Consider the following 27,219-nt stretch of genomic DNA (forward strand, 5'->3'; position numbering starts at 1 on the left):
TGCGGTGAACCAGCTATGCAGAACATCTACAACCCTATCACTAACTCTTTAGTTTTTTTTTTTTGTACTGTGTTCTGTCACTAATTGCCTCCTGGGTACTTAAAACTGAATTATTCAGTGGTTGAATAATGGGGTGCACTGAACATCAGGCCACACAGATACTAAGAGAGAGGTGAGGCATGACAAAAAGACAACATTCAATAAAAGCTAAAGAGATCAGTGTTTGGCTGAAAGCCAAAATGCAGCACTCCAAAAATACTCATTGTGTTACACCACCAAAGACATACATGGAAATATCAAACATTTGGCTATTATGTAGTCATGGAGGAATTAGAAAAACAAATAAAAAAATGTTTTTTACAAAGAACATACAGGTCCAAGGTCTATGGTTGCACATACAATTTAGACAGAAAATAGGGGAAATATCAAACTAGGTTGTTATTTATCAAAGAGCACAAAGGCATTAGAGTCACGATTGGCCTCTGCCTAAGACGTCAGGGATAACGTTCTCTGTCCCAACACATGAATAATGTAACGCAAGTGGTTTGAAATTGCCAATGATTTATGATGGGTCTCCATTTTCAAGTTCGTTTTCAAGTGCCTCTATAGGGCGTCCAATATAATGTACACTAAATGAAATATTTTGCCCCTGCAGATTTTTTCAGTTCATTTTATCATTTGATCTCATTACAGATAGGCCTGCACGACTAATCTAATCCAAAATCGCGATTTCGATTCACGCTGTTCACGATCAAAATGTTTTAATCGATTTAAAACGCTACTACTTTCTTCTGTGAGTTTTTAACATAGACTGTATAAAACAAAGTGCTCCCCGGCTCTGTAATGCTCTCCCTTCTCTTTATTGAGGCTTCTATGTTTACAGGCTTGGGGTGATGCGCAATGGGCTATAGGTGCCAAAAAAATCAATGTTTTGTTAGAATCGTGTAAATGTCCTTTGTTTTTGTCTTCTTCAATGTCTTACCATTCACACACTTTCACACACTGTGGTCTTTGTCAATGTCTCACCATTCACACATTCAGCACTGTGGCCAAGGCTGCCGTACAAGGTGCCACCTGCTCATCAGATAAACACTCACACACATTTACACTCCAATGGCACATCGGGGGTTCAGTGTCTTGCCCAAGGACGCTTTGACTTGGGACTGCAAGATCGAACCACCAGCCTTCAGACAACAGGCGACCGCTCCACCACTGAGCTGAGCACAGCCGCCACACCGTTTACTGTTGCTGTTTGCCATGTTGCCTGAAGTTTAATTTACCAAGCTATTTGATTCAAATACAACAATAAATGCTATGGACTTTTGATTCTATTGCAATAAGTTCAAAATCTTGTTAAGAATTCAACTGTATTATTTATTGATTACTTGAATAGTCATTGGTCCTCTGACAGTGGCAACAACAGCTCTGCATTATACCTTGTACATACTGTAATCTTCAAGGGGACTTGAAGTAGAGTTTTTTTATTTTTATTTATTTTAGAATGCACTTGGACCATATTTTAACATGTTCGACTCAACCGTATCATCAATCCAGACTTCTTCTGGGAATGCAATTCCCTCCAGTGCCCCACTAATCTACTAAAACTCTCACCATAGTGCAACTGATACCCATTGTCAAGATGTTTGCTGTTATGTGTGTGATAGATGTTCATGGTCACACTAGAAGACACATTATCACTGTCTACTCCAGAGTCTTAGCGTTTAATATTTGCAAAACCATGTAACAATAACATATACTTTAAGATTTCGCCCCAAATCCAAATCACAGCACTCAAACCCTTAATTAAGATGGATTAAATTTAACAATTTCCCTTAGCTGAAATGTGAAAGGATTTAAAATAGGGAGAGGGACAGCACATCTGCTTATTTTGTCTTGCCTGACTTATTAATTTACAGGGGAAATTATCCAAAATGGATGAGCTGAGATAAATGAAGATTTATTAACAAGGAAAGGAAATTGTTGACAGTGTATTTTTTTCGGTTGTGTCCCAGAGATAGATGATGATGTGTGAAGTGTATGCATAAACCATATCAGAAAGAATCTCAGACAGTTTTATTCAACCTTTGTGGATAGATAATGTCAGCAGGCAAGCTCTTTTCTGAACCAGCAAACAACACTGCTTGTATAAATTTCAAAACATCGCTGCTGCGTCATTTTGTTTGCCAGCTTCAATCTGAATCATAAGCATTCTGCATGACGTATGGAGGGCTTTGTCGCAGCCTCTTTTCTTGTTCAGGTGGTGAATCCACAGGATATTACATGTTGAGTGCAATTTAGCTGTCTTACCTCGTCTTGGTAGATGAAGAAAAGCATGATAGAAAGAATCTCCAGGAAGAAGATGAGCAGGAGGAGGATGAAGAACTGTGGATGCACAAAGGGAAGAGAGAGGAGTTATTTAACACACTTACCAGTGAGTGGCACACAAAAACAAGGGAGAATAACGAGAAGAATGAAGTACAACTTGAAAAGAAGGGTTAATGCACCGCAGGCACCGAAGAGTGTGAATGGGGGGATAATAAAGGACAATGAAATGACCATAGTGTCAAGGAGAAGGAGTTGGCAAAGTAAGGATGACTGAAGAGAAGCTGTCCATGGTTCAGCATCAATATTTCTAACTGACAGGTCAAGAGAGCAGAGAGAGTGGATGTGGTGGGACAATCATAGCAAGTAGGACAGACTGGGAGAAGTGATAAACAGTTTTCCTCTATCCACTTTTGAGTTTTAAAAGAAGCCACATTTCATTCCTCCCCAGTCCCCACCCACCAGTCTTCTCTGGGAGCTACTTGATGGGTGATACAACTTCTTCCCGTGAGCCTGTGTGAGTGCTTAGAACAATTACGAGCTCAATCATCAACCACTCTGCTAGGGACATGTCTCCCACACATGGGAGTGACTGTCTAAACCAGGGAGGGGGGGAATCATTTGAGAAACAATGGTATAATGTTCCAGTGGGTGATAAAAAAAGATCTGATGAAATGGCAGATTATCTACTGCGTCTTTAGACAAATACATCTACAGAGAATGTGCTGCATTTTGGATTGGTTCAGACTGAATTATCTCGGAAACCACTGGGTGGACTGCCATGGAAATTGGTACAGATAATTGTGACTGTAAGTGTGCCAGTGTTAGTCAGTCGCCTAATTATCAACTGTAGTCCTAGTTACATGCATGTCTGGGAAACACATAAATACCGGGATAAAAGCGGAGCTCCCGGAGGAAACCCAATTTAACACGGAGAGAAGATGCAAACTCCAATTGCAACCACCACCCCATAAATATAAAATATAGGAACCACGTTGATAGGACATGGTATTACATGGGTTTTGGATGTTGCCTTAATTTGATTTGGGTAATTAAAGCGCCCATATTATGCTCATTTTCTGGTTCATAATTGTTTTGAGGTTATACCAGAATAGGTTTACATGGTTTCATTTTCAAATGCCATATTTTAGTTGTAATGCACATTGCTGCAGATCCTGTTTTCACCCTGAGGGTTTGGGTCTCTGTTTTAGCTACTGAGTGAGACATCTCACTTGTTTAGCGGCGGAATGAGACATCTGACTTCTGTACTATCTATGTTGGGAGTCGCACATGCTCAGTAGCTAGGTAAGATCCCATCAGCTAGATAACTCTTTCTCCATCTGTCAGTACAAGGCAGTATTAACTGGGAGCAGTGACGGACTGGGAACAAAAAACGGCCCTGTCATTTCCACCCAACAGCGGCCCACCAGCGGGGAGGCTGAAAGGGGTCGAGCAACTCGCAGATAAAACTTTGGACGCACCAAAAGGACTTTTGATAGCCCCAGTGATGATGAATGTAAACTGCCATGCTATAAACTGCACCGAAACATAGACATGTCAATTATTTTTTTATTGGTCAACAGTGGCCTGATGTCTCCCAACCATAGGCTCCAACTTCCAACAACCATTCAATTCTGTCTTGAAATTCCCAGAAGGCATTACTTTATTTAAGTTTTGCTAGCAAATAATTAAATACAAGAAACGCAGGTATATTTGTTTAATAATTCATGTTAATAAAAATAAAGAAGAACACATGCAGAAGACAACAGAATAACTGTTAAACACGTTTATTTGGGATCAGAGCAGCAGCTGATTTAACACACGAGACTCCAGGATTAATCTTAGCCTGGCTGTTAGCCTGCTCTGGACCAGGCTAGCCGCAAAGAATAAATCTCTATGGTTACTTGGCTGGGTTTAATTTAACCTGCTTTTGTGCAACCAAGTCAAAGCTAAATTCATCCAGGATAACTTGAATGTCCCGACTGAATCCCTTATGCTGGTTTCGGGCAATTTAGGACTTTTGACATTACCATTTAGCTCAAAGCACCGCTGTGCATAAGTAGCCTCACAGAGCTGCAGGCATAGCTGACTTAGTCTTTGTGTTTATTTTATTTTTTTAGGGTGAGGCACAAAGAATGAGACATGCGCAAACCATCTCAGAGGTTCCAAAACTAATTTTAAAGTGGAGATGTTTTTTTTTTTTAAAGACATCGTGGCTACAAGTCCTCCATGTATACAGAGGATGCGAGTGTTTGCTAGTTCACAAGGCATCAACCAGGGCTGTCAGTTGCCCCATGAGGTCTTTTTTGGAAGAAGCTGCATGAATGAATCACTAAACAGGGCAACGCTGGAAGGTGAGAGAGCGAGTAGGTAACAGCATGTAGCCCACGGTGTATTTGACTCACTCAAGCTCTTTTGATGAGGTGCTCTTAAATAGCCATTTGAAATCAATTTATATTGTTCTGTCAGGCTTCATTGTCTGAATCTTATGCTCTTGTGTTGAGTGAAATTCCTGGTAACTCCAATTTGGGGGGATTGTTAGGGGTTTATTTAAAACTGAAGAAATTGCTCCACTGTGGATTTGAGAAAATTCAATGTTGAGATCCCTTTTAACAACTGAAGAGGCACAACAGTTTTCTTCACTCTGAATATTTGACATTCTGAAGGTTCTACCAAGTCATACTATTTGACGTTGTATTATTATGCACCACAGTTCTGCAACCAAAACAAGATTTTAAAGAGTTTTAAAAATATGGAATGAGAAACCAGACGAGAGACAGTACGGAGACAGATTTAGAAAAATAAATACAAGTTGCAATCTGAGCCATTTTGTCTTTTTGGGATATTTCTTGACCAGCTATCTTTTTCCTCTCAGTGTTAAGAGTGTTGTCAACTGTGCAAGTACTCTGCAAGAAATTTAGATTCTGTGTGTCTGGTCAATAACGCAAACAATTGCTAACAAATGCTAATTATTTACGCATGCAGAGTAGCCTGCCAGTCATTGTGATGTCTTTGCATTTTCATCAAATTTTTCAGACATGCATGATAGGTGATTTCTGTAGTGGTTGTTAGGAATAGATAACAATGTATGTAATGTTGAGAAAAAACAAACTCCAAACTTGTGAAGTGTGTTTTATATTCCACACTTACGTACAATTTGTGGCCTTTTTGGTCAATTTTTCTGGTTCTGGCGCAGGAAGATGATGGGAAAAACTATTGATGGGCACAATGCCATGCTATTTCAATAGCTGAAAAATTCAGCCGTGTACAGCAATTCAGATGTCTGGAACCAGGACATTAGGATTTATTTGCAGTTATGTTTCTAGCAAATTGTCAAATTAAATATCTGATTATCACTTTCCATCTCACTCAGGTTGGTCTCCTCCAACTCTTTAAAAAACATCTGATATCTGTAAAAAAAACATGAGTCTTTAGCGGCAGGATATTAACTTGTTTGGTGCTCGACAGATAGCAAAATGGGATTATCTTTTTGCTGTAAATAGCTGCCTGCAGCAGCCGGAGTCATTACTTGAGCTTAGAATTACTTAAAATTACTTGAGCTTTAAGATTCTGCTCTGCGTCTTATATGGATACTTAGTTGGACGATCTCTGTTGGTTTTTGATGATCATTTTGGAGTCCTAAACGTTTAAAGGTGCCCTGACGCACATATTTCCTTGCTTGGTGGTAATGTCTGAAGTTCTACCATGGACCTGTAACATTTATAGAAAGCCTGCTGGAAGACTAAGCTCGATTTGTGGCAGTTCTCATTAATATCCAACGAGCTAAGCTGGATGACCTTGATTGGCTAACAGCTCGCCAATGAAAGCTTGAATATCAGTATCCTTTACCCAGGGCAACTGGGCGAGCTCATGAATAGTATTGAGCTCCGGCAACATGACGTCAGACTGACCAGCTGCTGTAATTATCCTGATTCCTCCTCTTGTTTCTTTTCAGTGGCTAGAGCTGAAAGAGGAGGTAGCAGTTCATTTTCACATTCACGACATAACACTAACACATGTGGACCTAACATATTTCAAAAAATGCAAGTAAAAACGGTTTTGTGTGGCAGGGCACCTTTAAACTTCATCCTTAAAACAGTCACAAGGAAGAAATGCACATAGTGTTTTTGGGGGGTGTATTTGAGCACATGAAATCACAGCAGAGAGCACAGGGACATCGTTAAGAATTAGAAATTGCTGCTCACCAACACTTGGAAAACAAACAGACCCATCCCCTGTGGTTCTCTGAATATTCCCCCATTAATATGCTCTTAAAAAGAAATTGAACTCCTCATTTTGGTAATTTGAATCTACTAATTGACATAACCATAATGACAGGGACTATGGGCAAATACTACAAAGAGTGCACTTAACATATCAACAATTTGATGAGCCCGAACTTTCTTCAGTTAAACAAAGACAAAACTGAGGTGGTTGTTCTGGAAGCTAAAGAGTTTAACAATTAAAAGTCAGCGCTCAGCTTCATTCGGCAATGTTAAAAACAACGAACAAAGCCAGAAATCTTAGCGTAGTCCCAGACTCAGACCTTCATTTCAACAGCCACATTAGGATAATTACAAAGTCAGCCTACTATCACCAGATGCATATCAAGGTCTCAGCAGGATTGGATAGAGCTTGTCCATGCTTTTATCTTCAGTAGACTCGACTACTGACTCTACCAACTCCTTTTGAGGTCTTTACACTGGCTTTCTGTCTCTCAAGTAGTTGCTTTCAACGTACATCTTTTGGTTTGTAAAGCACTAAATGCTTGACAATGCTTTCTGATATTCTGCCACATTATGAGCCAACCAGGCATCTCAGGTCATCTGGGACAGGTCTGCTTCTGTCCCTAGAGTCAGAATTGAACAGGGAGAAGCTGCGCTCAGTTTTTATGCTCCACATATCTGAAACAAACTCCCACAAATAATGTTTGTATAAAGTTGTCTTGCCTTTTTTTAGACCACAGGCAAAAGGCAGAATTAAAGGGAAAGTTTGATTTTGCTTTTACAATAAAGTCCAATTCTCAATTGCTTTGGCGCACTTACTGAAACCAACTTCCAATTGTCAAACCTTACACAGCACATCACTCTGTGACCTACAAAGGTAATTCCTTATTCAAAATAAATAACTCCTGTTTCAAAAATTTTAAGCCAAGGTCCCCTAAACTGAAAGAAGGTGGAGCAGGGACCCCGAGTGCAGGTATTTTTTAAAATGAAGTTGCATATTAAACTGGGCCTACAATAACTTGTAAGGCGGCCTAAAGCCTTTATACATACCTTTTTTGCATAGAATACTAAGCTGTTCAAATAGCCTAATAATTGTTGGCATGATTTTATGAATCCTGTTTTAATGTTAAACATACATGTCGCACACACCTGTGGATGGCCTTAGTGACTACCTTGACTATTGGCCAAGAAGCAGTGGGGATGAATATTTGCCAATAATAAGTTGGATTCATGTTAAGACTTTTTTTTAAATAAAATATATAATTTTTATTATAAATTTTATTATAAATATAATTTTTAAATAAAAAACAAAAACAAACATGGGCCATCTAATCTCTCCTCTCTCTCTGGCCACTACATTTAATCAACATCACACTGATATCCTCACTTGCAATGCAACAATCTGCTGTGACATCCTCACCTGAAGATTGTATTAGAAATTGTGTTGTTCCCCACATAGCCTGAGTCTATTCATCTCAAAATGGTTACAACAACACCACATACCTATTGTGTAACTACTATATATATGTGACCGGTTCCTGTGATCGTTGGGTGCTCTAGTTGCATGTAGGGATTTACACAATGAACATGTGTATGATTGCATTTGAGAGTTATACAATTCAATAGCAAAATGAATGCAAACTATTTTGATCTGCAAGGCTTACTCTGTGCATTTAGTGAAAAAAGCAAATATAAATGATTATGTGAACAACTGACCTAATGTGCATATAAATGGTCCTATAGTTTGAGGGAGTTTAATAGTCATTCAACGATTATGCTGAAGCGCTTTGAGAAAAAACTGTAAATTGAATGAGGAATTTCAAACTGCTGCATGAATGGGTTACTTCTATCAAATGCGTTTTTCCTCATTTACAGTTAATTTCAGCAACCTGTTTGTAAACTTTGAAAGGCTGATAATAAAAGCAAAGCAAACACAGTGTGCCAATTAAGTTAAGTGCAGGGGAATGGTTCTGAAGCTTACTTGATGAAACACAATTTGTTCAAAAGCATAGATATAACTTCACAGTCATGTTAATAAAAAAAGAAATTAAAACAGTTGGTTGAAAAGTTTGAAAAAAAGCTTTAATTGAGATGTAAAATAAAGAACAGCATTATTTGCTCGAAGCTGTTGCCTAACAAGACTGCAATGACACTCTTGTTTCTACCAGCAGGCAGTGAAAATACATTTACATCTGTTGTAATTGTGGGAGCTTGTGCTTAAAATCAGGGTTTGTGTAAGTAAACAGGGATGCGATATATCTGAGCTAAAATCTAAAGAAGTTAGGTTGCTTTGTGCTGTTGTGTACTAAGTGTCTCACTGTGATAAATTATTATAAACAAGGCCTCGGATCCCATTACAAAAGGACCAAAACAGGCTCGATATGTGTTCCTGAATTATCATCATTCAAACTGAAATACATTATTGTGGTGGCAGCAGGGGCTTCCAGCAGCACAACTATAAGAACGATTTATAGTGGATCCAAGTAAAAGGAAGGAAATAGGGTTAGAAATATGTTTCTATGGAGCTGAAAGCGAAATGTGAGTTGCGCCTATGCAGATTTAAACCGTTTACGGTATGACGCGTCATATTGAAATTTGTAAAATCCATAAAATAATAAACCTTTTTCATTACAAACAATAACAGAAGATGGAAATCATTTCACGTTTTATCTATGATTGTTTGATTGCTAACGTTAGCTCAAAACGCCATTCAAGTGACAGCCTTTGTTGTGTTTGATGCTAACTTGTAGCCAGCAGTGAACCAACTTCGTTAAGTAGGTCCATTTTTACTGTGTTGACATTACAGAAGTCTCTCGTTAGCATATGGTAGCCTATTTGTCGCTAATTGACGCATGCTCGACTCACATCGGGTAGGTACACTGTTGTCAAACAACATCCTTATGTTCAAAGATTCTAGTCTTTTTTTAAACCTGGGGTGGGAGAAGTACTCAGATCCTGTAGTAAAAGTACCAATACCACAATATAAAAATACTCTATGTGAGTAAAAACCCTTGTTTTAGAACTCTACTTAAGTAACAGTACAAGTGTTGTAAGCAAAATTTATTCCAAGTAAAAGTACCTGTTTTGCAGAAAAACTAAGAGGTTGAGGGGGAGCTTCTGTAGTTTTAATTACTTTATAAGCGGCATTTTTAGTCGAGTGGTTCCCAATCTTGGGGCCGGGCCCCCTTACGTGTCACAAGACAATTCTAAAAGTAGAGGCAAAAAGGTAAAAAGAAAACACAAAGTTCTGCAACACATTTATATATGTTTGGGGAATTTTTTAAAATTTTTTCCTGTATTATTAAATATTGTCTAACTATCCATATGGTGGATAATTTACCTTTTGAGTTTTAAGGTTAAATTAAAGTTATGGGTGGTAATGGTGGAGTGGATATGACATATGACCTTAGCGTGGGAGATCTGGGTTCAATTCCCGCTGCGAGATTTGAACCAATGTGTCCCTGTGATGTGTTCTTTGACATATGTGGCAATTGTAAGTCTTTTTGGATGAAAGCGTCAGCAAAATGACATGTAATGTAAAAACCATTTAAAAAGTGTAAATGGGAAATCAGTCTTTGGTAAAACTGCTCACATATCTGAAATGTCACAAGGGGCCCCATCAGACATTGATTTCATATAAAAGATCACACGCTAGACAGGCTGGATCTTGGTTTAATCTAACAAATAACTTTATTTTATAAGGTTATTGTTTTTTTGTTTTTTTTAAAGCTTAAATTGAAAGTAAGGAGAAGTCAAATGCATGTAGTGATGTAAAATGTACAACATTTCTCTCTGAAGTCTGAAGTCTGAGTTAATGAGTCAAATACTGTGGAAAGTACTTAACTCATTAACTGTATGAGTTGTAACATGTAACTGTGACATACCTATATATAAACCATCGTACAATGCTCAATGTATCTTTATTTCTTTCGTGCTACTGCTTCACTGTGCAAGCCTTACACGTGTAATGGTGTATTATATGTCAGTCTATCACAAGAGCAATACAGCTCCGCAAAGTGGTCCTCTAAGATCTTCCAATTCCTGTCGTGGTGGGCTGGTTTCCTGCAGGTTTTTGTTCCATTACAGTTTTTGTACCGTGAGAGTTAATGAGCCACAGCTGGTCCGTATCTAGCTGACACCTTAAAGGGGGAACAAAAACCTGCAGGACACCAACGGCCAGCATGGAGCTCCTCTGGGTTCAGTTTTTCTTGAAGTATTTCCATGCAGCTTATTTTATTGCAGTAGAGTCATTCATAGCACAGAAAACAGTGTTCAAACTAGATAGCTGGGATTTACGTTGGGATATTAACTCTACATTTAAGTAGACGTTAATGTATCTGAAGAACAGTAGCTTTTATTGGCCACTGAAGACCAAATGCACACATTATTTAAATGTACACTCTCCCGACACCTTGCATGTAACTGTAATTTATGTTATGACTTGTTCAGCAAGCAGTGCTGATATCCCTGATTAGCAGAGATTGATCTGTCAGTAGGGCCTCTGGATGAGAACTATTGTCAAACTCCAGACGCAGGGATTGATTATTTTTTGCGGATCCATGCTGTGTTTTCCACACAGCGTGAAAGCTACAAAGGCTTTGTGTGTGTGACTGTTGAAGCAGTCTTGTCAGGCACACAGTCCATCAGCTCCTCCGTAATCGATACCGTTTTGGGATCTTTCCTGTCTTGAGGGAATTGCTTGCGGCAACAGCCATGTTCTTTCTTTATGTCGTGGGTCTAATCATTTTCACAGGCTCTACATCTCCTACCCATGTAAGAGGTGCTCAGTAAACAATCTGCTTCCATTTCCACCATAGTGTTCTCACCCATTTGATTAATTTGTAGGGAGATTAGGTCACAGAACCACCACACCTCGTCTGTACCCTTTGGCTTCACCTAATATTGACTGTCTGGACTTACTGGTGTGAAACGTGACTTTAATCACCCATGACATTGAAATTCAAGTTTCCTCAAGAAATGCAGTGTCTTCAAATGGCTTTTTTTTAAATTAAAAGGACAATGTATTGGATTTTGTTCCAAAATGTGGTTTAGTCAAGCATGAAGACTGAAAAAAGGCAGAAACTGCTAGCTTGGCTCTGTCCAAATGTATCAAAATAAACCTGGCGTCTTCTCTGAAGTTCACGATTTGACCTGGGAGAACCAGGGGAGGATAGTATCCTGAGGCCTCCCCTGGTTGCCTGGCAACCTCAGTGTGATGGCAGAACTCCAGTAAGTTTCTGTTGCTATGGTGTGGAATTTAGTTGTTGCAAATAGTTGCAGAGTTCATCCAAAGTTTACACAGAACCTGGAACCATAATGATTTTGAAAAGGCTGAATATTTGTTGCATTTTAGCTTTTGCTTGCTGTTCCCAGCAGAAACAAATAAAGAATTTCTGACTTTACTCCTTAAAGTGCTCATATTCTGCTCATTTTCAGGTTAAAACATGTATTTAGAGGTTGTAGCAGAATAGGTTTATGTGGTTTAATTTTCAAAAATCACTATATTTTTATTGTACTGCACATTGCTGCAGCTGTGTTGAGCTTTCTGTTTTAGATACAGAGTGAGACATCTCACTTCTGTACCATCTTAGTTGGGAGTCCCCAATGTGCAGTACCTAGGTAAGCCTTGCAAGCTAGTCAGTGCACAGTTTGAGACAACCTAGTGTGTATGTGTATTGTCCCCATGGGGAGGTTGTAGCAGAAAGCACATCACATGGCATTTTTAAACAACATGAAGACAAACAAGACAAAGAAAACCGTAACATGTATACATGGTTACTCAGCTTGCAGATTATGAGGGCATGCTGTGCTGGCAGCTGGGCGAGCATGGAGAGGGACATTTTTTTACTTTTTAAACCCATTACATGCACAAAAAGATAAAGGGAGATCACAATAAAGGTTAAAAAGCCAAAAAGCATTGAATATATATATATATATATATATATATATATATATATATATATATATATGTAATGCAGGTGCTAATATTGTGTGCTTTAAGTGGGAGAGTTTCATGTCTCTGAGTCTTGCCAACATTGTTTATACAGATAATTAGCTGGACCTTTCCTTTCAGTTCATTCACATTTTTATCAGTCATTATTATACCAAATGGGAAACTTGATCTGCAGTCATTAGTGTAAGACAGAAAGCACATGCAAAGAACATACCAATACACAAAAAGACAACACTACAAAGACATGTACAAAAATGTTTCCTATGTATAATGTATACATCACAATTTTACAGAACACAAAATAATTTGCCACAACATCCTTTTGCAATGCTAATGTAACTGTTGTAGTAAATAAGTTTTCAGGGCCCATTTAAAAGCTCCTTTCTTGAGTGTTTCCGCTAATGTTGCAACCCATATTCTTTTTGAGTAACTTTTTCCAAAGCCTCCTGCAATACCGGAGCTCACACAATAATACATTCTGGCTATGTTGGAATGACGTTTTAAATTCATATTAAAGGCTTATAATGTCTTTGAAGTCATCCAGATCGCAGAATTTAATTTTCAAAAGCATATTTTAACTGTAAACCACTAACTGTTGTTTTGTTGCACCAAATTACAAGACCCACACACAAAGCAATCATTCTTTTGCCAGCACAGAGCGCAACAGTAATTCCTCAAATATCTCAAAGTGACACTGCAATACTCTGTCCCTCATCAGCTATCAACATGCTATGCTAATTAGCCTTGAGATTTGAAGGAAGCGGAGTCATTCTTTTTTTTTTAAATCTCCATGAAGAACGGGCGGCTTTGTCACTCATAAAGCAGATTAATAATTTGCCTGGTCTCATTACTGTATGTGGACACAGCACAGAAAGGTCTGGTCACTGTGGGGAAAATGTCATGGATCCTGCTAATGATCGACAGCGAGACTCATTCCTACAGAGCTCATAATTGCTCACTCCTGCTGTGCCATTATTCTAATGATAAATTAGATATTTGTTTTCCCCCCATACAGAATGATTTTTTCTTTTAAATGCTGAGCAGTGTTGGTGTCTGAGTTGCTTGTTTGTTTATCAAAATACTTATTAATATTTTAAAGAGCTCGGGTTTACACTTTATCAGTGATGCCTGGTTTGAAATTGGAGCAAAATGTATGTAGATCAGAGCAGAAAAATGTTTGATGTCAAACACTTGCTGTCTTCTGATTTACATATCCGTGAGTGTATTTAAATACTGTTTATCCTTTCCGATAGCGTGTTAGCCAAGTGTCAGAACCTACCAAAATCATCCTTTACAAATTTCTAATTTTTACTTACACCTTTTTCTTATTCTTTATTAATTTATTTGTTGCTATCCAGTTTTATTTATATTAGGGATAATGCATTATAATTGACAAAAGGAAAATTTGGGGCACCACTTATGATTCTTAATTGTGGAAAACTGTTGGTAACCACATTGTGTTTGTAAAATTTTGATGGGTTTGGAAGCTGAATAGTGAACTTGGGCAGTAAGGTGGCTGAGTGGTTAACAATTCTGCGTCAAAGAAGTTTCTGTGTTTGGATACGGGTTGTTCTGGGCCTTTCTGTGTGGAGTCTGCATCTTCTTCATGTGTTTCTTTAGGTTTCATCTGGGTGCTCTGGTTTCTTCCCACCCTAAAGACATGCATGCTGGGTAACTAGGACCACAGTTAAAAAGTAGCTAGCTAACACACTGGTGCATTTGCAGAAATGTTATGTCAATGTGCATTGTCCTAATCAAAATAAATAAACTCTTAACATACACATTTCTACTGCTGATTTTTGCTTATATCAATAATGTTATAATAACCAGCACACAAAATGTAAACACAATTTTAACTTAGAAAGAGTGTAGATGATTTAAAATGCAATTATACTATATATATATATATATATATATATATATATATATATATATATATGTGTGTGTGTGTATATGTACAAAAATAAAGAAACACTAAAAACAATTTATCGTTGCCATGAAGGACTTTACATTACCACTACTTTTACTGTAGTATAGCCATATAGTATAGCTACTGTATGGCGTGCCATTCACAATCTGCTGTAGGTAAAACACTGACTGTGGATAAGTACGTCATACAACCCCTTCAAAAGATCCAAACTATTCATTTTAACTGAATAAAATAAGAACAGCCATGTCAGTGGCCAGTGCGCTTATAAGACTCCTGTATGGCCCATCAGCCAAAATATATTTTTCACCTTTTTAAAAGAAAGATTAAATCCTTTTTCTTTACAAATGTGGCATTCTGTTGCCATGGCTCTGTTCACATTGATTTTCATCAAGTTTATAAATGTATCTCTGGATTGCAACATGTGGGACATGTCAGGATTGTTGCCACTGACGCAGAATTCAGCTTGCAGCTTATTAGCGGTGTCCTTCAAGTAACCTAACCGGGGAAGGAGTGGGGGGGAAATCGATACAGCATAGTATCACAATATTTTGTGTGGCAATAGTGTATCAATACAGACGCCAAGAATCAATCTAGTATTATATTTGTGTTGGTCGGTTTGTCTGCTTGACAATCTAATGTTGCAGCAACAACTTTATAAATTGTACATCACAGAATGTACCAGTGTGTTTAAAATTGCAATAGGATTGTATTTATAGTAGTATAGTATAATATATCACACTCATACATTAATCATTCCATTAGGGATGATATCAAATTCGAGGCTTTTTTGCAAATTCAAACACAATTTCACAAAGAAAAAGCATTGTGGCAACAAGTGCAGTGGGAAATAGTGAGATATTGTCAATGTCCCTTAATTTGCCTTTGTCTGCAAAATATCTGCTGCAGTTTTATAGACATGTATTAGTTGTTTATGTTATGGAGGTTGCATTGTCATTTGTATTATTAATTGTTTGCCTGGATTAAGCTGCCTGTGTGTAGTATCATAGGTATACTGATATTGCCTGTGGTGTTTCGGTGTAGACCTGTCTTTGAATAAAGGTGGAATTTTCCCAATTAATCAATTGCTTGCAGTGAAGTGAAGTAACCTCTAAGGTTTTTAGTCATGTTTAGCATTTGCTAGTGTGGCCTTTACTTCATTGTTAACATGTATAACAATTAAACAAGCCGGAGAGGATCAATTTAGTGATGCACATCAATCTTTATGGCAAATTGAAATGCAGCTAGGGTAATTAATTAGTTATTTCTATGGGTTGTCAATGAACCACAAAGGAAAGCTCTCGGCTGTAAACATTCCTGTGTGTACTATTCTGAGTCAGAGGTGGTTTCTCTCATTGTTATAATGTTTGAAAGGACAGAGTGTATTTCTGTCTGGTGGTGGGTCTTTCTCTCGATAAACAACTTGACATCACATCATTTTCAGACAGGCAGTTAACAGCTAGCTCTGCAGCTGTTGAGTGTAAACTTCCAGCTGGTGGATAGCGGTCAGAAGTCTGAATGCTCCAGTCAAACATACAAACATTTCATATCATTGTTTAAAGCTTAATATTCTTAACCATCAGGAAAATTTGCTTCAGAGCTGCAAATCCTGTCAGTCTGTCATATTGTTAGCAGTCAGTTGGATGTAAAAACCTTTAAATGTTCACCTTTTGCAACACAAAAGAGAGAATTAGAGAAACTACACCAACATACTGCAATTACTCACAGTGCTTATTCATTCTGCTTCTGTTAATCAAAAACAAACCTCCAATGTAAAATGGAGAGATTTTTCATAGTAAAGCTCACCCAGACAGCACCTGTTCACATGACAGGTAGAATCACCAGCCACATCAATCAGTCACAGAGAAAATAATGCTATATGAGGTAGTTATGTTATTTGTCATGCAAACCACAACAATGTAACGTGGCATTATCACATCAACACAGCCTTGTGTTTTAAGGTGAGTTATAGCATCCAGAGAACTCACCGTCAGCAGCAGAGCACGGCTCTCTTTGACAGCTCCCACACAGCCCAAACAGCCGATCACCATGATGATGGTCCCCACTGCGATGAGCAGGTTGGCTGCCGACAAGGAGGGAAGGGATGATGATAGGGTGGCAAAGTTCCCCTGGGTCACTGAGAGCCAGACTCCCACCCCTAGTATGCCACATCCTCCCAACTGCAAAGGAAACACATGGAGACATGAGGCTGTCCGTATGCCAATAACACAATCAAACTCATCCTTAACAATCATGGTGGTGCACAGAAATATTGGCGCAATTGTTGTGGCTTTTGGTTTGTTTTTTAAACTGCATGCCGGTGAGCGTGTGCAAACAAGAGGGGAAACCAAAAACTCAGAACAACAGCAACAACTGGATCATCAGAGGCAGCAGAGCAAAGCAACCCAAACAACAAAAAGTTTAAAGGAGTGGTTGATAGATTTGAGAAAATATGCTTATTTTCTTTTCTACAGACAGTAGGTGAGAAGACTGAGACCATCCTCAAATCTGTCCTGTAAATATAAGGCTATTTCTAGTTAGCTAAGCTTAGTACCAAGCCAGGAAACTGTAGCAAACAGCTAGAATGGCTCTATGCTATGGAGGAAATATTTATTCATACTATGCAACCATAACAAAATCTGCCTACTAGCAACTTTAAAGCTCATGAATGAACTTATCATACCTCATTTGCTCAAGCTATACAAAACCCAAAGTGATAAAAGGGTTTCACAAAGGTTACGTGCCGGGGTATTTCCAACAAACTATTACATCCTGAAATCTCTTCTGGTAGCTTGGCAACTGGTCCCTGCCAAGAAACAGTCCCACTGTCAGTCCCTGGAATTTGATTTTTTCTTCAACATTAATGAGAAAACATGTTTCTGAGTGAGCTTTAGAAGTGCTGGTGGACAGCTTGCACCTAACTTGCTGGTTGCTGTAGCTATTTACTGTACTGGTGTGAGACAGTGAAACCCCCGGCAAGAAAGCAAATAAGCATACAGCAACTCCCAAAACTGGGACTACAGCTGGGCCTTATATATGATGAATATTAAGTGGGTAGAAAACGTGAGGATACAATGCATCAAACCAAAAAGGGCAAAGACACCAGAATTAGTTTTTAACCCGACCAAACATGTGAGGTGTGAAAGCACCCTAAAGGATTTAACCACAACAGGATAGATGTCTGCTGGCAACGAAATTGATGTTTTTGGAGAAAGAAAATTCCCAAGGACAAAAAAAACTTGCATATTTGTGACCATTAACGATTGCTTGTATAAAATGTCTATAATATAGGGGATTGATTTTTCATAATAATATTATGAATTAGTATTTGCATCAATTACAAAAACTGCCACAAAAACACCTACTTGGTTAGGTTTCGGGTGTGACTTTGGTTAAAGTAAAAAAAATATTTTGATTCAGTTTTCTTTACCCTTCGATTAGTTTGAGTTAATTAGCATTCATGCTCACAATTAACTAATGAATAAAAGCTATATGTGTATAAAACAACCCAAATACACATGCACCCATACATTTTTTGCTCATCCACACTTACAAATAAAACCATAAACTTACATTCAACCATGCGCACTGTAGCCTAGCAATCTAGACGCACCCTGGCGGAAGAAAATGTAATTTGCAGCCAGGGTCAGTCTAGCAACTGTTCGTTGGCTTGTAAGCTGAAAAAAACAAACTCTAGTCAGGCCAATCGCATCGTGTATAGAGTTGGTGGGCGGGCTTGACACAAGGGCCGCATGGACGGTTCAATGTGAACTCCCTGCTACTTGAAATCAAAGAAGATGGCTGCTGCTGCTGGCGAACAGCGGCCTTTTGAATTGGCTTCGGCCGCGACTCTGGAAGACTTGCAGTTAACCGCTGAAGTCATTCTTAAAAAAGGAAGGCGTGTTTGGTGATTTGCCATACTTATAAGGCAAAAGTTCAATCTATCCACCAGCGTTGCTCTGGTCTGTTTTAACGCTATCCCATTGCGTGCAGAGGGAATTTGAAAGACAACCATTTATCCCGCCGGTCAGATTGAGCCCATAGACATTTTAAGAAATGGACCAATTGATCCCATTGCTCCGGACGGAGACCAGTGAAGGATATTAGAAGCACTTTTCTGGTGATGGCTAATTATTGCTTACTAAAATGCTAGTTAACATTAGTAATAAAACCTAAAAAGCCTATTTAAGTCCAAACTGTCTGTGAGCTTCTCCTTGCAAATCGGTGATTTCTTGACTATGCAACAGCAAGTTGCGTGGTTATGACACAATCGTTAGCCTATTTTTACAAAAACGTACGGAGCAATAACCTGAGATACAAGGTAATGGAGCCTTTTATACATTATGTTCAAAGACTCTGTTTGTCTGTTGTTTCTTTAAAAATAAACAACAGACAAATAGAGTCTTTAAACACTTCAGATGTAAAGTTATTCACTGTCAAAGTGACCTCAAAATTAATGGGAGTCAATGGTGATGGCTTCATGGCATTAAAATGGCACCATAGGAGATATGCTTAGAGACAAGAGGATTGACCCCTTGATTGAGCCCGGCTTATGGTGAGTTCCCAGACCCAACAAGTTGATGAGGGTCTGGCTTGTCAGGCTATGCGTACTATTTCAATAAAAAACCATAAAACAAACACAAACACACCCAAAAGACATCATCTATCCATCTTTTGATCCATCATTTTTGCATTGTACAAGTTTGACTGCTGTAGGCAGAGTCTTTTATGGACTGGACATATATTTAAGATGGTTACTGCAGCAGCTGTCTGTCTCTATTTTCTGCTCTTGTCTGTGGTAGGAAAGACACTCTGAAGAAAAAATGACGAGAAAAAGGAACAACATGTGACAGTGGCCCCCCAAGTTGAAAGCAAACTGGGATAATAGTGAATTAATTCATGGTAAGCCTCTTTTACACATGCACTGTAAACCTGAAATTATCTAAACATTACCCAGCGGAGCCGTATGTGAGAACGCTAATGTCCAAATCAGTTGAACTGGACATTAAACAGATTTCATCCTGTCATATCCCTCCAAAGTCTTTGTAAGTACATGTGAATAGTCATTGTCCGGAAAATTCACAGTGAGCGAGTTGGCTCGTTGATGGCGTCCAGGCGGCACGCACAAACATGGAAGAAAACAAATATCCAGGATGGACAAGAAGGGTCATTTACACAAAGATACAGCATTAAAAAAATGTCTAATGGAAGAAACCAAAAGATTCATGAATTGCTGTTGGGGAAGGGCCAAAATTGTCAGACAAATTCAAGGGATGGCAAGAGACTCAGCTGTTTAAGACCAAATTACGCACAGGCTACGTGACAGCGTGTAATCTGCATGATGTCCTGCCTCCTGCATGCTCTACCCAGGCGCCACCCCTCACCTAAACCTAATAGCATTTGAGTAATTCAAGTAAGGAAGAATGAGTCTGAAACAGACAATCTCCTGTTGTATGCTACATACATGAAAGGGAAAGCTGGTCAACGTCCGCACCAGATTTGTTGGACATTTTCCAGAGTTCATATGAGACAACATTTTGGGACTGCTGGCCAATCAACCCTGTCTCCTAGAAGTTACGCTTGCATATCACTTGTTTCATACTACTAAAACATTATTGAACAGTGTGTTAGATTCAGGCAACAAACTAATTTACAAATTAAATATGTACTTACGTCAATTAACATGTCATTATGTTAACAATTCACCTAATTTGGTCAGCATTACATTTCCTTTAAAACATATTTTCTGCTGCAAATCTGTTCGTATGTACTTTCTAGGAGACAGTGTTGGCCCACTACAACCCTGAGTTTCTTAATTTTAAAATGATAAAAACCCATTTTGGTTCACACGGTCTATAATTCTTTGAACTTGTGAAGACTATGAATTTCCCATTAAACATACTAAATTGTGATATTAAAATCATCACCTCAACTGAATAGGTTTTCATAAGTTTAAAAATGTGAGACCAGTAACTGTCAGTGTTTGAAGAATTCAGCCGCTCCCGAAAGGAAATCTGCACGCTTTTTAGAGTCTAAAGCCAGGGATGATCCTGTTTTTTATTCTTTGAATTATTTTCCTTAAGAATCACAGCATGTTTGCCTTGAGACTCTCAGAATGATTGTAGTGAGGGAGAAAAACAGTAAGAAATTTATGAAAGGATTTTGAGATGCATGTATAGGAATCATCCATTGTTCACGCACTCTCTGTGGCCACTCGCCAGTAATCCCAAAGGCAATAAGATTTACATGGCTAAACACAAATATCGTTTTTTTCCCCTCCAACTTTTCTTTGTGTTTCAGGCCTTAAGACAAGATCTTATTTAATGAGCTCTTGAGCCAGAAGTAGGGCAAGGCAAAAATAAAAAGCACTCATGTGGGGCTCCATTCACTGAGGCAGGTTTCTGTTCACTATCTAACACAGCTGGGAGATTTCAGCAGCTTGCAAATGAAGGGTCTTTGGGTCACCGTCGCTCACAATGAACCCTTATCCCGTGTGTCCTGTAATGAAGATTGGCCGTAGTGAGAAGGGTGAAGGATGGAAAGGGAACGCAGAGAATCGATTGTGGCAAACGTTTTGAGGTCAGATGCTTTATCACAATAGGTGGAAGGATATTACAACATTCTACAGATGTGCAAGGCCAAGGACAAGTCCTGCTTACACTTTAATACATTATCAACCTCAGAATTATTAATTTTCATAAATCCTACAGCTATATTTGATGCAGCCATATAGGACAGTATGCAGAAACCTACCACCATCATACAATGTGATTAATTATTAGAACATTTCTTAAAAGTTTTTACTTTAGACTAATTGTGAGATTAATTAAAGTCATTGTATTGTTGTATTATTTCCTAAAGTCAAAGCTCTTGAAATGGGATGCTTTTTCTGACCAACACTCCAAAATAAGAATATATTCCATTTACTGTCATCTAAGATGACTGAGAAGTCATCACATGAAACCAGCAATTGTTTGCCACTTTCACTTGATAAAAGACGTTCCTGTCAACAAATTAATCCATTCTGTGATGAATTGTTTCAACACTTCTATGGAGAGTGTTGAATATTGCAATGTAGGACTGAGTACTTGCAACATATAATCATCACGGTTTCTAAACTGTGGTCTTGCTTGTATGGTTAGTTTTGAAGTTGTTCAAAAATCCTTCCAAGTAGCAAGTTGTTTAACATTGACTCTAGTCTGGTTTACCAGATGTACAATTCTGGAATAAAGCCTGCAGCCGTACGATCCCCCCCCCCCCCCCCCCCCCCCCCCCCCCCCGCTTTCTCTGCTATCTATTTTGCAAAGGCACCATCACATCATCTGGGGCTTAGTGCTCCCCAGGGTGATTGTGATTGGTTTAAAGAGATACAAACAAGTTGGAGTGTCTGTTCCCCCCCAATACCAGAATAAATGAGCGGTGTAGCCAGACCATGCAGCGCTGTCACAGTGATGCAAGACTGCTTTCCCTCTGATCACAACTGGTTTTGATTAGCACCCGTCCCCAACAAACAGCAGCTAAAATCTTTACAGTCACACAGATTAGCAGTGTTTGAATTGATGCAGCCATCTGGACTGCCTCCTCACCTCACAGCAGGTTTCTGCATTTGAAGCAGAGCTCTCTGATTCTGATTTCTGAATAAGGCCCATTGAGAGAACATTCAAATAGAATCTTCTTCAATAAATACCTACTGTATCAACTGAATGGCATTTATTGCATCCAAAAAATCCCAAAAGTTGGAGCAATGGGGTAGAAATACCCACATTAATATCATCTTACTATGGTGATGAAAGGAATGATGAGCCAAATAAAATATACATGGGCAGTAGACTTGGTTCCTGGGCTCGCAGTGTATAACACATGAAAGGTAGATGTGACTACATTTACAGCATGTGACTATCAGTGCCCTGATCACTGCAATTATGAGTGCTCCATCTTGGCCATGGATCAGAAATCCATTTTAATAAACTTGTATTAGTATAAGTCGTAATAAGGTCGTAGTCGGAATTCTTATTCATACATGAATAAAACGTACAACTCTAAGGACCAAGGATTAGTAGAAAAAACAAGGCCTTTTTATGGGTACGCCAGCAAGAAATTATTGTGTGAATTCCCATGCCTTCATGTATTATTTCTCTTGTGATACTTTGATGTATGAATCATGCATTCAGTTTGTCCCAAAGGAGTGAATTCTGGTCTTTAAATCTGCTCTGGTGATTAGGTTTAAAGGTAGCTGGTTTTTCTTTGCAGTACATTTGATGTATGAAAGTGATGGAAAACCAGGCCTTCGGATATAGTTCTGCATTGTTGATAAATCGTATCACCTCTTTTTGGGATATTTTCTTATTATATTTATGGATCAAGTTTTTAACAGCAAAAGCAATACTATACATGCAATGCTGATTAATGTTTCTGACACATTTTAATACTAGATGTTGCCTACTGAGTTTGGCATCTTAGTCCTGATGAGCTACTTAATCGAAACATTGCGGGTCCTGGTTCAAAAGTATTAAGATGATAAACTAAAATCATTGATATGATTTGAAGTTGAATTTGATTTCTGAAATTGACTTGAGGCGATCTGCTGGAAAGAAGACGAATCGCTTTGTAGGAGTTGTTGGAAGCTGCATCTTAAATGTTTTGTACATTGCTTTTTGTAAGTTTGAAAAAAACGTTTAGAGACTTGGTCTATTTGGCCAACCACAGTCCAAATTATACTCACACTGGCGTGCCTGAATGATTTAGAAAAATCAGACTATCCCAAAGAAAATTGTGCCATAAACTGTATATGATTTCAGTGAACTCATCTCAGGCTCGCCAGCTCTGGTAAGGGGCAAGGAGGGGAAAAGGCTGTTGAAACGTGTTATATTTTTACTGTCTACTCATGCAGTGGAATTTCTACAAATTTAGTATTGGGTTAAAGGTGAAAATATTGTAGTACAATAAATAGTGTCCAGGTCAGAGTCCCCTGTCCACCCCAGCAAACTTTACCAAATAATCCACCAATAATATTTTTTTGGGACATATGATGCATTTTTCACCCTGTATTTTCAATTTAAACACTATCAGGAAAAAGTCAACCCTATATCAATGCCTATTAAAAAATCCAAAAGATGCAGATCAACATGAATCGGGTTTTCTGGCCATCTGATGAATGTATGTAAAGCCAGTATTTGTAAGTCCTCTTTACTAAACAACACATTGCCCCTTATATTACTTTACAAAACATCACATTCAAGCAATGTTTGATTTGACACCGACATGATAAAAGTTGGGTTCGGTTTGGGCCATAGACTGTATATTAATTATCAATATTTACAGTCGATGGTTTAGGCACAAGAACAACTTAGTTATAGGGTTGGGAAAATGATTATGGTTTGGGTTAAAATAACAAAATCAAACTTTGAAAGGCCGTTAAAGCTCACAAGTTTAATTTGAATGCGACTTGGAGAGTTAATAATTTCTGTCAGACTGTAGTGGCCCAAGGTGTAGGCCTAGCAGTATCATTTCAGATGGTCAACATTTTTCCCTTAGTTAATGTTTACATTTGACATTTTTATTTATACCTACAGCCAGCCCACACAGTCAGTGTGTCAGTACAGAGCAACTTATGAGAACAAGCCCGGCTGCCAACATTAAACTCTCTGCCATGTGGCTGCAGATTATGAACTGTTAGATATTGTTTTTCTTAGACATTAACCTTCTACCATCAGTAGTCTTTAGAGTGTGAAAAGCTAAGCTGTGTAGAAATCCTGCTAGAAACAAGAAAGGTAATTTGGAAGACAAACACAGGCTGAATGTTTCAAATTGACTTATAAGGTTGTTGTATTTTATCTGCCACTCATATTAAAGTACTCGTATTGTGCTCATTATCATGATTGTATTTCATTTTTCATTTCATATATTTATTATACAGGAAAGTTAGAAAAAGTAACATTACATTACAATATAAAAACGGGCCTGACTCAGTTTAAAAACTGGTTTTCAGCAGGTTCCTGTTCTGCAGAAACACAAAACATGGTTACAGCACGTCATAACAGACATTAATACAAGACATCGATATAGAAAAATAGATTTTGACAAATGAAATCCACAATACACTTACATAAGGACAAATGACATTTATACAAAACATCAGCAGGGCTGAACAAATACGGTCAGTGCAAACAAGGCTTGGACAATAAATAAACTAATTTTTTAATGTGTGCAAGTGTAATTGTATTTAAAGATTGTACCAGAATAGGTTTATGTGGTTTAATTAACACCATGTTTTTATTGTACTGCACATTGCTGCAGCTCTTCTTTGTGTTTAGGTCATGTCATCATGTCTCCAAACTTATTTTTTAAAAGTAAGTGCTAGAGTGCAACTAGCAGGTAATAAGTTGTAACTGAGGTAAGTTTTGAGACACTACCTTATTTAATCATTAAATGAATACATATTTTCACTAAGCACTTTTCTCAATGCCGTCTCACCTAAATAAGTTTGTAGCTCATTTTTAAATTTACTACATTAGGGAAAGATGCGTTGTTTGTGATTTAATAACATTTTGCCATAGAGTAACTGACCCCTGAAATTTGAATCTGTGAATATCTTCTAACTTTACTCACATTTATAAAACTAAGAACTTGGATTATGAATCCTTGCTAACAGTTTACAAAACCAATGGAACAGATTTGTATTCTGTGGGCATGGTTTAGTGTTGTTTGTCTCAGCTGACCCCAGGGGGGCTCCCCAGCGAGGTCGGTGGATTGTCTCAAGTACTCAGGATGCTATGGAGTCCCCAGACAGATGTCAGTTCAATCAGGAGAGATTTAATTGAAAGAGATGCTTGAAGACGTTTATTGACATAGGGTAATTTTATTTTATTAATAGTATCGATTCATAACAAGAGTTATCTCAAGACACTTTACAAAAGTGCACAGTAGGAAAGTTAAAGAAAAATGTCTTTGACCCACCATGTCCTCTAAGAACATAGGCTACGTGTTATATAAATCTTTACTGAAGTAAAAATAGATGTTAATACAAAACAAACCCTAGATTGATGTCTTACTTTGCCATTATGACGTATCTCTTTCTGCTGTTAGCGTAGCTGTAACCCAGCCATTCTTTTTTGCCTTTTTTGGGGATTTGGGACATTGTTTTTTCCTTGGGGCCTTTTTCTTTGCATTTTGATCCCGTGTTGGTTTGGACTTTCTTTTTTGGCAATAAATCCCAGTCAAACGCTCTCCCGCCTGTGTCTTCTCTGCATTAGGGTCCGCTAAACCATAACAGTAAGCATCCAGACTTATAAAATCTTTGATCAGCACCAGTGAACAGGGATAACCCGTTTACCACATTGTGTGACAGATTGTGTGTACTGAAGTCGGGCAGACTTTGCGATTTAATGAGGTCCACAAAAAAGGAGGGAGGAAGAAGTTGAGGGTCGGTTTCCAATCCTGTGATCTCCAACTTCTCCAAATATCACTCTTTGTGAGCACCTACCAGATGCCCTACCTCGACCAATAATGGCACAACAATTTGTTGTTTAATAGAAGAAGCCATAAAGTAGTAGTTGTAGACGTAGTAGTAGTAATATTTCAGTTATTTAGTGTTATGTATTTCAAACGGATTGAAACTAATGAAACTTTCCGCTCGTGGACTGCACTGTTTAGCTTGTGCTTGCGGTGATTCTGCCGTCCGTCATGGCGTCGTCACGTGGCCGTGGTCGCATGTTTGCTAAGGGTCTATACTTAAGACATGGTGTTTTTCACATTTTTTATAGCTGTATATGTCACCTCAGACATCTTACCTGGACTGCTGGAATATTTGCTCTTGTACCTGTTTCTGTCAAACAGTACATTGTATGATTGTTTTATTCTTATTTGGTGTTTACAAGAAAGGCTTTCTGAGCTTTCTCTCTTTAAATTCTGCATATGAGTAACACTTGAAAATATATGTTTTTCTCGCCTAAATTTTTACCCTTAAAAAAGTGCTGCTGTTTCCACATACTTTGGCCCTCTGGGATGACCCTGAGTTCATTGGGAAGTTAACACTCTCAACTTGTTGTTTCTAGTGGAAGTGTGACACTAGGCCTTACTGACACAGAGCTACAGAGGTTAGAACACAGAATTTCTATTTCCGTCCAAGTAAATCATCTGAAAAATTAATAAAAAGCACTACTGTAAGCATATTATAGGGGCTATATACTAAAATAGTACTCTAGCCTCATGTCTCAACTTAGAACAGAAAAAATCCAGAAAAAAATGACTTATAAAATGGATTTTATTTCTGTATTTCTACAGATGTGTCTGTGCGTTTGTCTTATTTCTTATTTCTAAAAAAGCCAAAAAAGTGCTAAATACAAAACTTCTGAAATACAAAAACACATCCACATCACTCACAGATATGTCTGAAAGAAGTACATACATAGATTTATAGAAATAAGTAATCATAATTTTATGAAATGGTGAAATGCCATCAGACGTCCATATTTCTGCCTTCAAACTGCTGTAAGAGAACGCAGGAATAGTTTTTGTTTGCCATGTTTGGTATCAATCAACTCGTCTTCTTATTGGCTACACAGGGATGCCAGGGAGGCCATTTTATGACCTTATCTTCTAATTCGTGGGCTCCACTGTCAATCTTTCCCAGGTGGGCCCAATGGCGACTGTGCGATATCATTGGCTTAGCTTTAGGGTATCTCTTGATAGGCTGATGCTATTGGCTGGGAACAATTGCAAACTGCAGAAGCCACAGATTGTAATGGTGTGTCGACCTTCGTTTTAGCCCGCACAGGGAAAAAGTTACAAGC

The 27,219-nt window shown here is 38.3% G+C and overlaps 1 protein-coding gene across 3 annotated transcripts in view; it reads right to left on the reverse strand.

The window, feature by feature from the left end:
* The window catches only part of tspan4a (tetraspanin 4a), a 132,426-nt gene that overhangs the window by 37,143 nt on the left and 68,064 nt on the right, over positions 1-27,219 (reverse strand). For all 3 annotated transcript variants that reach the window (XM_034881376.1, XM_034881386.1, XM_034881366.1), the window contains 2 exons: positions 16,417-16,608; positions 2,308-2,382 (listed from right to left, as the gene is read on the reverse strand). In XM_034881376.1, coding sequence (XP_034737267.1) covers positions 2,308-2,382; positions 16,417-16,608 — 267 coding nt within the window. The remainder of the gene's footprint in view (positions 1-2,307; positions 2,383-16,416; positions 16,609-27,219) is intronic.

This window comes from Etheostoma cragini, chromosome 1, assembly GCF_013103735.1.
Source record: "Etheostoma cragini isolate CJK2018 chromosome 1, CSU_Ecrag_1.0, whole genome shotgun sequence".
NCBI lineage: Eukaryota > Metazoa > Chordata > Actinopteri > Perciformes > Percidae > Etheostoma > Etheostoma cragini.